The following is a 14,549-nucleotide window of genomic DNA, read 5'->3' as shown; positions in this document are numbered from 1 at the left end:
TTTTTTTAAAAAAACTAAAAACAAACGGGCCCTTAGTGTTTGATATGCCAAAGTGGAATTGAAACCTTATGAGATTTATAATGAAAAAAATACAAATACAATTTGTTATTATATTATTATATGATTAGATATTTACAGAAGATCATTTTTTCCACATTATATCATTATTTAGCTTTAAACATAATTTTTTCATGGGTTGCAAAAAGCATGAGAAATTAAGAACTAACTTTTGAATGGTAACAATTTTATTATATATTAAAATTTAACATATAGAGAGTGAGAAATGAATTAAACTTTCATGATATATATAATTTAACTTACTATAAACTAGAAAATGGCCTGTACGGGATTGAATGAAAAAATATTATAAAAAAGTGATAAAGAAACAGCTGAATTAAAAAAAAAAAAAGCAATTGTGGGTCTCATGACATAAATAACATTACAGTTTGATAAACAGTAAATTTTTTAAAATATTTTTTGTGATCGAGGGATTAATATACACGATACGATGCACGATACGATGTGTATATATATCCAAAAAGATTTTAAGTGATTTAAAGCAAAAGGCAGAGGCAGCGACGAAACGCAGTGCCGACTTCGACGTTCTTTTTCAAAATCAAAAGTGGTGAGATGATGATTTTGTTTGCTTCTGCGAAACGCGGCGGCTCGATCGCATTCGCCAATTCTTTTTGTAAAATGTCTCTACGATCTACCGTAGACTACTCATTCATGCCTTTTCTTATATGCTTCTTCTTTTTCCCCCATTTCTTCAAAATGAAGATTTGATTTTTAAAATTATGAAAAAATTTACAATATCAAAGTTTATTTTTACTTTCTGTGAAGATGAGCTTGAACCTTGATATTTTCTGGTATCCACACCCCAGCTTCCCTTTTTCCACCAAAAATATTGTAAGGTAACTTTATATATATATATATATATATATTTAAGGATAATAAAAATTTTAATATTTTAAGTTTGTGTCAATTATTGATTTTGTCTCTTAAATTTAATCTTTATTGATATAATCCTTTAAAGTTAATTCAAATATCAATTTGATCCTTATTATTTAAAAAGAAAGTAACACCATTAAAATTGATTGATATGGATAACGGAAATATGGAATATTGAGTTAGCCACCATATATTAATAAAAAAATATAATTATTTAAGTAGAAAAAAAATGAAAACATGCTTAGAAAGTTTAAAAGACAAAACAAGACATAGTGTTGAAGATTATATTGATAAAAATTAAACTGATTTGAGAGTTAATTTATTCTCATTTAACTACATACTTATCAAGTCATTAACATTATACAAAAGAATAATTTAAAAGTCAATTTATATTTCAAAACTTAAAAGAATGGCGTGACAATGTAATCAAGAAAATATAAAGGATTAGATTGGCAAGGATAAAATTTAAGGGAGCAAATTGATTTATTGAGATAAATTTAAAAGGCCAAATTGATAATTAAAATAAACTTAAGGAGAATAAAATGTTTCAATATTCTTTTTATTTATTTTGAGAAATTATTTTTATTGGAATTTATAGAGACAAAAATCAAGAGGTTAGCTATTTAATTTTCAAATTTTTATGATTATAACTTAACAAATTAATCCTAGTTTTTCTTGTTTTCAAATCAATATTGAAAATTTATTATCATCATCATCATAACTAGCACCATTTGTCATGCTATGCATAGAGTTAAGAATGTTTAAGCATATTATATTATTATTCACGAGCCATATTATAATGGGTTCCACTATACACAAAAATAAATTATGATGTTATATTGACCTTTAATTTCCACATTAGAATAATAGAGAAATTTCATATTGTAGGGTCTATATGAATGACTTTTCTCACGTACTATGTGCATAAAGTGTAAAGAAAAGTGAAAAAGGATTATTCTTTAATTGGCATATATATATATATATATATATAAAATCCATTTTATGAAGTTGTTGAATTTAAATGAGAGATACAATATGCTGCGAATATTCTTCCATTTTAAGACAACTATTTATGACCTGTGCATGGCAGAGAAAAAAGTGGGGAAACTGCAACCAATAACTTGTGAAAATCAGTAATAACTATTCAGGATCACAAAACATTGAAATTAAATTTTAGGATCATGATTTATTTTTATAATTTCAAAAAATAATATTTGGACAAAAAACAACCTTGTTCAAAATGTACATTTACTTACTTTTTTTTTAAGAGTATTTTAGTCATAACAATAATTTTTTAAAATGTAGAAAAGGACCTGGCACTTAGGTTGAATCTGAAATTTTTATGGTCCTCAATAGTTATTAATAATTTCCAAAGGTCTTTATTTATGATTTTCCCAAAAAAAATTATAATTATGTGGCGTGCTATAAAAAAATGAGGGAAAATGATAAATAAAGACATTGTAAGAGCATTAATGTCAAATTAGAACTTTTCAACATCGATGTTCTCAAATTTTAATACTTCTTCTATCATGTTTTAATACCAAAGTTTTTAATTTAATATTAATATTTTTATAAAGTCCTTGTTTATCATTCTCCTTAAAAATAACCTTATCCAGGGTTGAGCTTTCGGACATACTTAGGTTTATTCTGCCAAAACTGAAAACCCAGCCTGGGGCAAAAAAAAATAAAAATAAAAAAAAGAACCAATGTGTCTTTTGTTTACTTTAAGGAGAAGCTCTTTTCAAGCTCTTCAAATTATAACTGGGCTTAAACTAAAAGCCCAATACAAATTGGGCAATGCTCAAGGTTTGTCATCAACAACGGAAAAGAGCCTAATGTTTATATTTGTCTGCATTTAAAATAATAATAATAATAATAAATTAATGCATCTCAGAAATTACAAATGCCAGCAGACTAATTATTTGGACTTGGTTTTGATAGAGGAAAAAGTGAGAAAAAAATAGGGAGGAGAGAAAGTTATGAGGACAATTTTTCAAGGAAAAAAAAGAATATTTTTAAGAGATTTTCCTTTTAATTTTTTAACTTCCTATTTTTATTTACAACCAAACAAAAGATTAAGGAAGAATATCGAAAGCCTCACTAAAGGATTATTTTGGAGGATGCATGCGGAAGATGAATCGATCTCTAAAATGACTAAAATATTTTTTCTCCGATTATGGGTACCTTGTGAAATATTGTACTCTATCCTAAATTATAATATATTTTTAAATAAAATATTACATATTAATAAAATTTATTAAATATATTTTATAATTTTATTTTTTTAAGATAAAAAAATAAAATTTTAAAAATACACTTCATTTAATATTCTATTGATAAAAGAATATTAAAGAAAGATAATATATGAAAAGGATAATATTAAAAAAATATCATTAATAAAATTTTATTTTTATCAAAATGTTTTATAGTTTGAAATACAGAATTTTTCTTAAAAGTGTCTTATAATTTAAAATGAAGAGAGTAATACATAATTTTAAAAAAAATAATCAATCTAGTGTTATCCCTTTTTTAACATTGACGTATTTGGTTATGGTTTTAGAGGGAAAGAGAGTTCTCTTTCATCTCAATATTTAGATAATTGAATCTTAAAAAGCTCTTTCCTTTCACTCCAAATAGAGAAATTTCTAACACCATACTTGGTAGAGAGAAAAATAGGGAAAGAGAAAAGTAAGAGAGAACAATATTTTCTCCAGTTTGATTAAGTAAAAAAAAAATGGAACAGACAAGAGAGGATCACATGTTTTTCCCTTCATTTTTTCTCTCAAAAATTGGGAAGATTTTAAAGGAAAAAAAAACTCAATTTCTAAATTTATCCAACAATATTTTTGCTTCCCACCTTTTGCTAATTGTAAATTCTAATTTTAACATAATTAAACAAATGTTAATTCTAAATTTTTAGATTAATTTTTGCTTAAATGACTTATATTTGGTTGTTGTTTAAATTTTTAAATCATTATTTATTTAATAATTTAAGAAATATAATTTAAAATTGAATAAAATAATTTTTGCGAGTATTAGATAAAATAATTTAAAATTATATTTTTATCCAGTTAGTAACATATAAATTATATAAATAATATATTAAAATATTATATTTTATTATATATATAAATGTTTTTTTTACAAATAATAAAGTTATTATTATTTATATGAAATTGTTACTTCTCTGTATTTTTCTTAGTCAGCCAAGCATATGGACAGAAAAGCACATCCTCCCTCTTTCTCTTTCCATTTTCTTTAATTTTGTTTTATTTCCTCTCTATTTTTTTCTCATCAGCAAGCACAACATAAAAGGTAGATTGCATTTTAATTATAGTAAAACCCAAATCTCTCCTTCTCAGGCCCTCAACCTACTTTTAAACCAAATAAAAAAATTATTACTTCCTCCACTTTAAAATATACTCCCTTCATTTATTTTTATTAGATACATTTAATTAAATTATATTTTTAATGAATTAGTTAATTATCTTTAAAACTATAATTTTTTATTTATTCTTATTTAATAAAGTATTTTAATTAAAAAAACCTTCTTAATTACACTAATTTTGAAAAATCTTATTAATTGCATATTGAACAATCTAAAATATCTTACATTTTTAATAATATAATATTTTAAAAAATGTCTTACAATATTAAACAATCTGAATAAGTTTTTTAGAAAAACATTGTTTCATTTTATTTTATATATATCATTTTAGAAATTTAGAATAACATTTATTAAGATTTTTCCTATTATACTCTTATTTACTCCAATTTCAATTCAGCATTTGTTACGTTTTATGTGTAAATTTACCGATGTAACAAATATTCTTATGTATTAATCACATTTTTTACTCTGCGTGTAGATACTTTAACCCTTGATTTTGGTGGGAAGAAAATTAGGGAGGAAAGGAAATTAAGAGGGAAATTGTCAAAAATAGTAAAAAAAATATTTACCATATTTGACATTTTTTCTCATAATTTGTCCCTCTAATTTTTTTCTCACTTTTCTTCTCTTCCAAACAAATAAAAGACATTTTCTGATACAGAAAATTAATCATCTTATTCTTCCATTCCATCCACCTCCAAGCCAAATAAGGGATGTTTAAATCCATTCACCTTCCCTCTATTGAAACACATGGACCATAAATAATATATCATTAAAATAAACTTAAATATAATATTGGAGAGTCTTATCCATGTTAATCATCATGCCATTTCAAAATTATCTTATTTATTCATTTATTTATTTTTCAGTTTCAACCCTATATCTTGTATAGCTACTTTTTTTGTCATGCTAAAATTTTAAAAATACACGTAATACAAAAATAATGTTAACAATTTTACGGTGTCTTTAATTTTAATTACATATTTAATTTTTTAAAATATCACAATGCCAACCTATTTTTTTCAAGCTGCACATGTCTTCCTTGATTTAACTTTTTGATGGAGATTGGATAATTGAATTGCAAATTGACAAATAAAAAAACGTTAGAATTGTTTTTTTGAAGAAAAAAAGCTAGTCAAAGTTGTAATTAGTTTATAATTTATTATTTAGGTGAACTAATTGGGTTAGGTTGCTTCCTAACTGGTATACCTAATTACATGAGAACCCACAAAAGTTTCCAAGATGGCAATGACAATACATATAAACAAAAAAAAAATCTAAAGATTTGTTTGCGTTTGTTCAATTATTTTTAAAAATTATATTGTGAACTAATTTTTAAATTTTATTTTTCAAAAATAAAATAAAATAAAAATATATTTGATTATGCTAATTTAAAACGATTTTAGGGTTAAAAAATGACTGGTAGTAGTGGATGTCAATGATTAATAATAATGGCCTGTGATAGTGATTAAGCATAGCTAAATGCAATTTATAACAATCAAATATAATGTGCTTTGAAAATTAAAAAACAGTTTTAAAGCGTTTTCATTTTTGTTTTTTAAGAATAAAAAGATGATACAGCCATGAAAACATTTAAAACACTTATCCAAATTTGTTTCTTTATTTCAAACTAGAAAACATATTTTAAAAACAAAAATCAAACGTACCCTAATACTTTGTATAGAGATTTACGTTGAGAAAGATAAACAGCTATAAAAAAGAAAGATAAACAAAAATACACAAATATATCTCATATCTTACATAAATCTAAAATACCATAAAAACTGTTTGTAAAAAAAATACCATAAAAACCTATAAAATAATAACAAGAATAAACTACCTCATAAGGATAACATTGAAAAAAAAAAAATATAATCCACTTCATTTGCTTTCATCCATTTTATAATAAATCTCAAATATTGTTCAAGTGGTGTCACTTTTGTCCACCATAAAACTATCAAACAACATTGGAGTATGTTTTATTCATACAAACAAAAAAAAATGTACTATTATATTTCATTTTATAATTTTGAACTCACATGCACAACCTTAAATAGGGTAAAAAAAAAAAGGATAAACTAAAATGGAACATAATCTATTAAATCAAATTATATAGGATTTGAGTATCATATAATATTTAAATAATTAATCATAATTTTGCACATTTGGCTATAAATAAATGCATCTCATTGTAAATTTTATATCTAATCAATCATCTCTTACTTTATTTCCTTCTTAACAAGACATATTCTTAGTGCTTATAATTCAAATATTCATTCACTTGCATTTTTAGATATCCGACTTATGAATAGTACTTAGAAAAATACAAAAGGAATGGGAAGAACCTACTACTGCATAACATGCTAAAATTTAAATTGGAAAGGGGAAAATAATTGACTCTTTTTTAGTACAAAAATTGAAAATCTAATTTGTTTTGATATAATAGAATTTTGGAAAGAATGCTTGACAATTGAAGAAAAATAAATTGAATCTCTCGCGCGCTCACACCACACACTAAAATGCTGGAAAAAATTAGCTTACCATGCATAAGAATAATACTCAGAAAATAAAAATTATTTAAATTGGAAGCAAACATCAAACAAAAAAAGGGGAGAGAGAGAGAGAGAGAGAGAAGAGAATAGAGCAAAATGGTCCCAAAATAATTTTACATGACGAAAAAGAACATTTTACATTGGTTTCTTCAAAAAAAGAAAAGAAAAGAAAAGAAAACACACACCACTCAATAATACTAAATACCATACAGCTGGATTTAAAAAAAAAAATTCTTTTGCCCTAAAGGTGGAAGAAAATTTCATATCAACGTGACTCAAAATCTTCTTTTCTTCTTCTTCTAGAATTTCATAAGCATCACAGTAAGTTTGTGTCTGCAATATTATTATGCAGTGGGAGGAACAGACTGGTGTGTTGCATAGTACTTACTGTGTTGTGCAGAGACAAAGTCAAAAAGTATATTTATGGTATGATACAAAGGTGCCTCTGAATCTTAATTAAAGTGAAAAATGGAAATTCGCTTTTTGACCCCAAGAAAAGTTTTTTTTTTTTTTTTTCAAGGCACTGCTTTCCATGATCCATACTCTCCAAGGCATGGCTTCTACGTTCTTTCCAGTTGTGCCATTGGACATCAAATCTGTATTCTGCACTAAAAGTCAGATTTCCATTTCATGTGACAACGACCTTCCTCATCAAAATTTATTCTTTTCTTTCATTTTACAGATGGCTTTAAGTTAAATCTGCAAACCTGATTTATGAATAATGTGTTCATTAATCTGAGTTTTTAATATTGTAATCGGGAAAAAGATAGTTAAAAAAATGATTGAGATAATTTGAATATGGACAAAAAAAGTTATAAAAAATATCAATGAAAAAAGTAAAATAATTTTGATCCTAAAAAAGAAGTAAAATAACACTAAAGAAAATACTTAAGAAGATTGTTGATAAGCACCATAATATTATATAATTATATAGTTGACCCACATAATTTATATAGTTGACCCCACTGTGAACAAGACTTGTTTTTGTTGTTGTAATTTAGAGTAGAAACTTCTTGGTTGTTCTATGAATTTAATGGAAAAAGAAAAAGGGCAAACATGTTAGGCCTTTAGGTTTCACCAACACTGTACAGAGTCATCTCATTCATCCCTCTCTCTCCCCCCCCCCCCTCTCCCCTAACATTCTTTCTTTCTTTCCCTCTTTCTTGCCCTATATATGTTTCCATTGCGACGCAGCTTCAAAAATGAGTCTTCAAGACAAAGCATGGCTGCAGAAGGATGTAGCAGCAGTGAATCAGGATGGACTACGTACATTGCTTCTCCAATGGAAGAAGATGATTGCAGCAACATTGAGGAAGAAGGAGATGGCTTCTTCGATGGTGATAGAAGAAGACTGAAGAAGAGAGATGAAGATGACAGTGATGATTCCATGGCCTCAGATGCTTCATCAGGTCCAACCCATCATCATCATAACAATGGCTGTGCTGCTGCATCATCAGCATCTAATAAGAAAGATAAGAAAGATCATGGAGTTGTTGGCAAGTGTTCATCATCATCCAGGAAGATTGCAAACAAACAGGACAAGAAACTGCTTGACAGTAGCAGTAAATAATAATGCAGAATCACAAATAGTGGTTTAAATTTAAACCTTGTAGATGCATAAAATCCTTCTCTCTGTATGATGCTGCCAGTTTTGTAGCATGCATCATCATCATCTTCTTCTTCTCAGGGTTTTAGTTCACTTTGGAGTAGAAACATTTTTAAACATTTTTTCTTTTGCTTCAGGAATGGATATTCATGTCTCTGGAGTTTTAGTTTCAGGTGTGATTATTCTTTAGTAATGGAAGAATATGAACAAAGATGCAAGTGAAACACTGTAAAGTCTTGAGTTCTGGAAATGGGAGTCATTCCGGAGAAGATGGCTTCATCGCCCTCAATTTTTAATCTTTTTAGATTTTCTTTTTCTTTTTTATATTAATAAGACAATAATAATAATAATAATAAACCCCGTTTTAGTTAACAATTGACTTGCTCAAAGATAATTCCGAAGCTTGGATTGTTTCCTTCAACATCAAAATCCCTGAATTTTGAAGGATTTCATGTCAGGGCATCATTTTATTATTTATGGAAAAGAAACAAAATTAAAACAATCAAACATTTCAGTACTAATAAAATTTTACTCCAAAACAAAAAGTTAATGTGACGTCATTGACAAACTTCAGTTATCAATAACACAGATTAAAGGGAAACAATAAGGAAAACAAGGTCACGTGGTAAGAACTCAGCAAAATTGGGTAAAAATGGAGGATCTGAGGAGGGCATGTAACTAAAGAATAAACTTTAAATGCAGAAGTATATTTGCTGCTATATATATCACCTACTAAAATGTGTGACGGACACAAGCTTCACTGAATGATTGTGGCTTTTGGTATGGATTGAGCTGGTAGCCAGAGAAGAAAAGGAAGGAAAAAGAAGGTAGGTATAGAGAGGAATGTGACAAAAGATATTTGAAGATAATTGCACAAAACACAGAAAAGTGATTTTTATATCCCAAAACTTCCAAACAATGATGATTCATGGACATGTGTTTTTGCTGCTGCGCAATCCGGTATGAAGCAACCCATTTGGTGTGTGTCGCGCTGGAAAGAGAGCAACGTCTCATATAGTCACACAAATGACAACTAGAACCACCCAAAAAAGTTCCCTTTTTTACTTTTCTTTTTTCTTTTTCCTTCCCTCTTTCCGAGCTAACTTTCCAAACAAGGGATACAAAATGAAACAGCAAGGCATTTGGTAGCTTCAGGCGGCATGATAAACTCAAAATACATGAAAGCATACATGGCTTGATAGGAATCATAAGAATATAATATTATAATAAGAAAGAAAGACACCTTGGCACATGAAGCACCAATTCTTCAAAGAGGACATGATACTTCAGATTATAACAGAAGGTCACATAGGTTGTCATGTTTGTCCTAAGTTCATTGTTATGCTGTAATTACTATCCATAGATAAAACGTAAAATGCTTTTTCTGCGTTCATGAATTAGCATGTGTCACATTTCCCAGGTTTTATTAAATAACCAGAGGTCTGATTGCTGGCATGAGAGGCTTGAACATGGGTACAGACAAGATCACAATATAATAAATAAATTAAGTTTTTTTTTTGAGTAATTTTAAGTGTCGCACATGTGTTCCGTGAATGTTGGAATAAAACAACAACTAATTTGTTGAAGTGTTTGTACTTCGTAATAAACTACATTAGTACTGTCACAATGCTAAGTTAAAAGCACCTGGTAAACTACACAGTTTTCTGGGTAATTCGTATCAACGGCCTTGGCTTTTTGTGCTATTGCTCATGACACATAATTATTCATTCATTCTAGTATTTTCTCAAAGTTCTTATAGTAAAATGCAAACCAAAGCAGTATTGACACTGCAAATTTTGAAGAGACAACGCATCAGCCTGAAGCCTACAGTCCACAGAAGAGAAAAATAGAAAAGGACAAAGCATTAAACATAATTGAAGATCCATCTCCTGAGACTTCATGTTCTTAAACGAAGAAAGGCAACATGAACAGGGATTATTGATCGGAGCAAAAACATTCAGCGGGATCAGCAGAGCAGAGATATCATTAAACGAAATGGAACTACAAAACCGAGTAATTTAGATGGATATAATGAAACAAAATTTCACCACATTGCAGTTATGTAAGCTCCACTCAAAATATATTTTGAGTAGAAAATGTTACATTTATTCGGAGTTTGACTGTGTACATAAATGTGGGTAAACTTAGGTCCTTGAATGTTTGGCAAGCTTGAACCACTCAGTGTGGAAAGACCCCTCCACATCGATCCTTTCATATGTATGAGCGCCAAAGTAGTCTCGTTGAGCTTGTACTAAGTTAGCTGGCAATCTTTCCCTTCGGTATGAATCAAAATAAGCAAGACTAGCAGACATACCCGGGGTGCTAATGCCAGAGTTGATGGCAAGGCAAACAACTCTTCTCCAAGCAGATTGCCGATCGATCATCTCTTTTGCGAACTCAGGATCCACTAAAAGGTTTGCAAGACTTGGATTTCTGTCATAAGCTTTCTTGATTCTGTCCAAGAAAATTGCTCTTATGATGCAACCCCCCTTCCAAATCCTAGCCAATTCTCCCAACTTCAAATCCCACCCCTTTTCAATACTCTTTGCACGAATCAGATTCATTCCCTGTGCATAACTGCAGATTTTGGCAGCATAAAGAGCTTGCCTAACATCATCAATCAACTTCTGCTTGTCCACAGGCTGATCAGTCAAGATATCACCAAAGCCACCTGATTTGAAGACCTTTGCAGCTTCAACTCTTTCCTCCTTTAACCCACTAAGGAACCTGGCATCTAAAGAAGATTCAATAGTAGGAGCAGCAACTGATAATTCAGCAGCTTGCTGTACAGTCCATTTACCAGTACCCTTCATGCCTGTTTTGTCCAAAACCTTGTCAACCAGATAGCCATCTCCTTTATCATCCTTAATTCCAAATATATCTGCGGTGATTTCAATCAGGAAACTTAGAAGTTCTCCCTTGTTCCACTCTGAGAAGACGCTTTGTAGTTCATCGTTTGACAACTTTCCAACAGTCTTCAGTACGTCATAAGCCTCTGCAATCAGCTGCATGTCACCATATTCGATTCCATTATGAACCATCTTCACGAAGTTACCAGATCCACCCTCACCAACATATGTCACACAGGGACCACTTTCAGGGACTTGAGCTGCCACCTTGAGAAGAATATCTTCTATGTATTTGTAAGCCTCAAATGAACCACCAGGCATCAATGAGGGACCATTTCGAGCACCCTCCTCCCCACCAGAAACTCCCATCCCAAGATAGAGAAGACCCAATCCAGCCATTTCTTTCTCACGCCTCTCAGTATTCTCATACCACTCATTACCACCATCAATGATGCAATCACCTTTCTCCATGAATGCAGATAGGGTCCTAATAGTCTGGTCAACAGGTGCTCCAGCCTTCACAAGAATTATTATGACCCTAGGTTTTTGAATGGAAAGGACAAAAGATTCAGGGTCATGAAAACCATAAAGAGGAAGTTCTCCTTCCTGTTTTGCCCGTTCAACAGTCTCATCAACCTTGGATGTGCTTCGGTTATACACAGAAATGGGGAATCCTTTCTCAGCAATATTGAGGGCAAGATTTTGGCCCATTACAGCCAGTCCAGCAAGGCCAATCCTTGTGAGATTTGTGGGTTGAGCCATAATTGATTTCCTTCCTGTCAAATTTTTGCTAATGGACATGAGAACAAAGCATAAAAAGTATAAATTTACAGAGAAAATTATAGTGAAAACTTTTCTGAATTATCTGAAGAAAAATAACTCCTCTGGGCTATGACAAATGTAGATAATTATTGAAGTCACTATTTTTTATTGGAATTAATGAAGCCATCTACCCAACATGACAACTACTTCTAAAAACTAAACTGACATATCTCAAGAACAAATATTATGTCACTAAAATCCAATTGTTAAAATTCACCCCCAAAAAAATCAATTGTAAGAGAGTGGTGTGCGTCCTTTAATTCTCTCTCAGAAAACATCCACAAGGTATGAGATTCCCAAGAGGCATTAAGAACACAACATTCAAATAGCAGAATGCCTTTCTCTCAATCACTGCTAAATTTAATTAAGGTTGTACCAATAAGCAAAAGATGAGCTCCTATTCATTAATTCACCAACGATAAAGATTAGTACCAACCAGAATATTAAAAATTTTTGGTTATACTTTTTAACTTTCCACAGCCAACCAAGGATTATAACTTCAAAGCCCACAAAATACAAACACACACTGAATAAATATTTAAAGTTCCTCAGGGTGATAGCAAGTGCTCCAAATACAGTTAATGAATAGCTAGTAAATTAGTGGCTTCTTTTCGGCAGAAACAGACAACAGCCAGATTTTGTAAAATGCCAAAATCTCAATCACACAGAAAAGACACAGGAAATCATTATAAGTGGAAGTGTGTCTGAATCATGCATAACAGTATCACCAAGACAATGGTCAAGCAAACACATCCCAACCATGAAGACAACAGAGCATTATATTTGCCACCAAATTCATCAAATAAGAAACTAGTTTCCAGAAACAAAATCAGATGCAATAAAATCAAGGGCAAGATCGGGAGATTTGCCATTTCAGAGCAAGCAAAGTAAGAAAAATGGTATATGCCCGCTGCGCTCAAAGCAAAGACAAAAATAAAGCTGCAGAATATACAAACCTGAATTTCGATTCTTTTCGTCCAGCTTCAGATTGAAAATAGGGAATTACGAAAACTTCAGATCTGGGTATCACAGAGAACAGAGGATATAATGGTTATATAATGCAACCTTGCAAGCTGACGGTGTGCATCACCATGGACCAACCAACTTTTTTGGACAGGAAATCAATTTTTCATGTCAACATTGTACACCCAACAGGGTAGCCGGGTTGGTGGAAATTTGAAAGGAGCTGGTGGAGATCGTTGAATGAATCAAAACCGTTGATTTTCCACTAAGAGGGAATTGGATTGCCTCTGCAGATGGAATCTCCACTGTGGCAGGGCTGGACAGTTAAGATTTAAAATATTTTTTTATATTTATAAAAAAAATTATAAAATACCAATTCAGGCCGTCCAAATTCAATATAGTGATTGTTATAATTTTTATAAATTTATTATTTATAAATAATGCAAATTAATATTAAAATTATAAAAAAAATTTAATATTAAATTTGGACGGTCACATTTAATAAATAATTTTATAATCTTTTATTTTAAAAATATAAAATAAGAGTAAAAATAAAAACATTTAATGTGGACTATCTGGATTCAAAGCGGTTAAGCTCAAGTCCGAACCCAATCACAATCGGGCATGCGTTTGTCCGTTTTCCTGAAGACGCCACATTGTCCGTTAATTACGAAATCACCCTAAATAAAAATTAGCCCCTATTTTTTTTTAAATAATTATACCAACTGTCATTAATTCTGTGTTCTTGGGTTTTATTCTCGTCCTTCAAATTTTTTTGTTCCCCTTGACAACCATAAATTATTCTCAGCTATAATTTAAATTTAAATTTATTCAGCTTTTAGCCAATTAGTGGTCTGGTTTGCAGGTATAGTATGGTATACATGCTTCAACCCTGACATTGTTTACTCATACGTAACATTGGAAGATAGTGACGTCATTTAAGTGGGGTGAATTCGAAGTATCACATTAAATAAAGGGAAAATATTAATAAAGACTCATTGATTAAACTTTTTTTTAAGCAATGCTCTTAAAGTTTTAAAATATCACGGCAATCCAGATGTTTTGATCTAATATTCTCTTTATTTTAAATTATAAAATATTTTTAAATAAAATTTTACATACTAATAAACCTTATTAAATACACTTAACAATCTTATTTTTTTAAAACAAAAATATAAAATTTTAAAAATATTCTTCATTTAATAACATTAAATATACACTTAATTAGTATTAATAGAGAAAGAGAAAATGTAATATTAAAATAAGCCTATTTAATAAAATTTTAATCATCTTAAAGTATATTATATTTTGAGATAAAAAATTTCTCCCAAAAGTATCTTATAATTTGGGATAGAGAGAATATTAAATTTATGAGAGAAATGACAAAATTTGCTATTATTTAAATTAATATCAAAACT

General features: G+C 29.6%; 2 protein-coding genes across 2 annotated transcripts; one reads left to right on the top strand and one right to left on the bottom strand.

The window, feature by feature from the left end:
• The first annotated feature begins 8,113 nt into the window (after nt 1-8,113).
• Nucleotides 8,114-8,687, top strand: LOC129308774 (protein SOB FIVE-LIKE 3-like). Its single transcript, XM_054950166.1, has 2 exons — nt 8,114-8,453; nt 8,635-8,687. The coding sequence occupies exons 1-2, from the start codon at nt 8,114-8,116 to the stop codon at nt 8,685-8,687; spliced, it is 393 nt and encodes a 130-aa protein (XP_054806141.1).
• A 1,796-nt stretch (nt 8,688-10,483) lies between these two features.
• Nucleotides 10,484-13,334, bottom strand: LOC129308289 (6-phosphogluconate dehydrogenase, decarboxylating 2-like). Its single transcript, XM_054949363.1, has 2 exons — nt 13,125-13,334; nt 10,484-12,122 (listed from the first exon to the last, which is right to left on the bottom strand). The coding sequence occupies exon 2, from the start codon at nt 12,106-12,108 to the stop codon at nt 10,642-10,644; it is 1,467 nt and encodes a 488-aa protein (XP_054805338.1). The 5' UTR covers nt 12,109-12,122; nt 13,125-13,334; the 3' UTR covers nt 10,484-10,641.
• Between the last annotated feature and the right edge of the window lie 1,215 nt (nt 13,335-14,549).

Source organism: Prosopis cineraria, unplaced genomic scaffold (genome assembly GCF_029017545.1).
Source record: "Prosopis cineraria cultivar Desert tree isolate PC_DT_omini unplaced genomic scaffold, ASM2901754v1 PC1, whole genome shotgun sequence".
Taxonomy (NCBI): domain Eukaryota; kingdom Viridiplantae; phylum Streptophyta; class Magnoliopsida; order Fabales; family Fabaceae; genus Prosopis; species Prosopis cineraria.
This window is presented reverse-complemented; position numbering and strand designations above follow the sequence as displayed.

Excerpts from the sequence above, each read along its gene's own strand:
- LOC129308774 (XM_054950166.1), top strand. The coding sequence starts at position 8,114 with ATGGCTGCAGAAGGATGTAGCAGCAGTGAATCAGGATGGACTACGTAC. Across the intron at positions 8,454-8,634 it reads GAAACTGCTTGACAGTAGCA|GAATGGATATTCATGTCTCT; the intron begins GTAAATAATAAT and ends CTTTTGCTTCAG.
- LOC129308289 (XM_054949363.1), bottom strand. The coding sequence starts at position 12,108 with ATGGCTCAACCCACAAATCTCACAAGGATTGGCCTTGCTGGACTGGCT.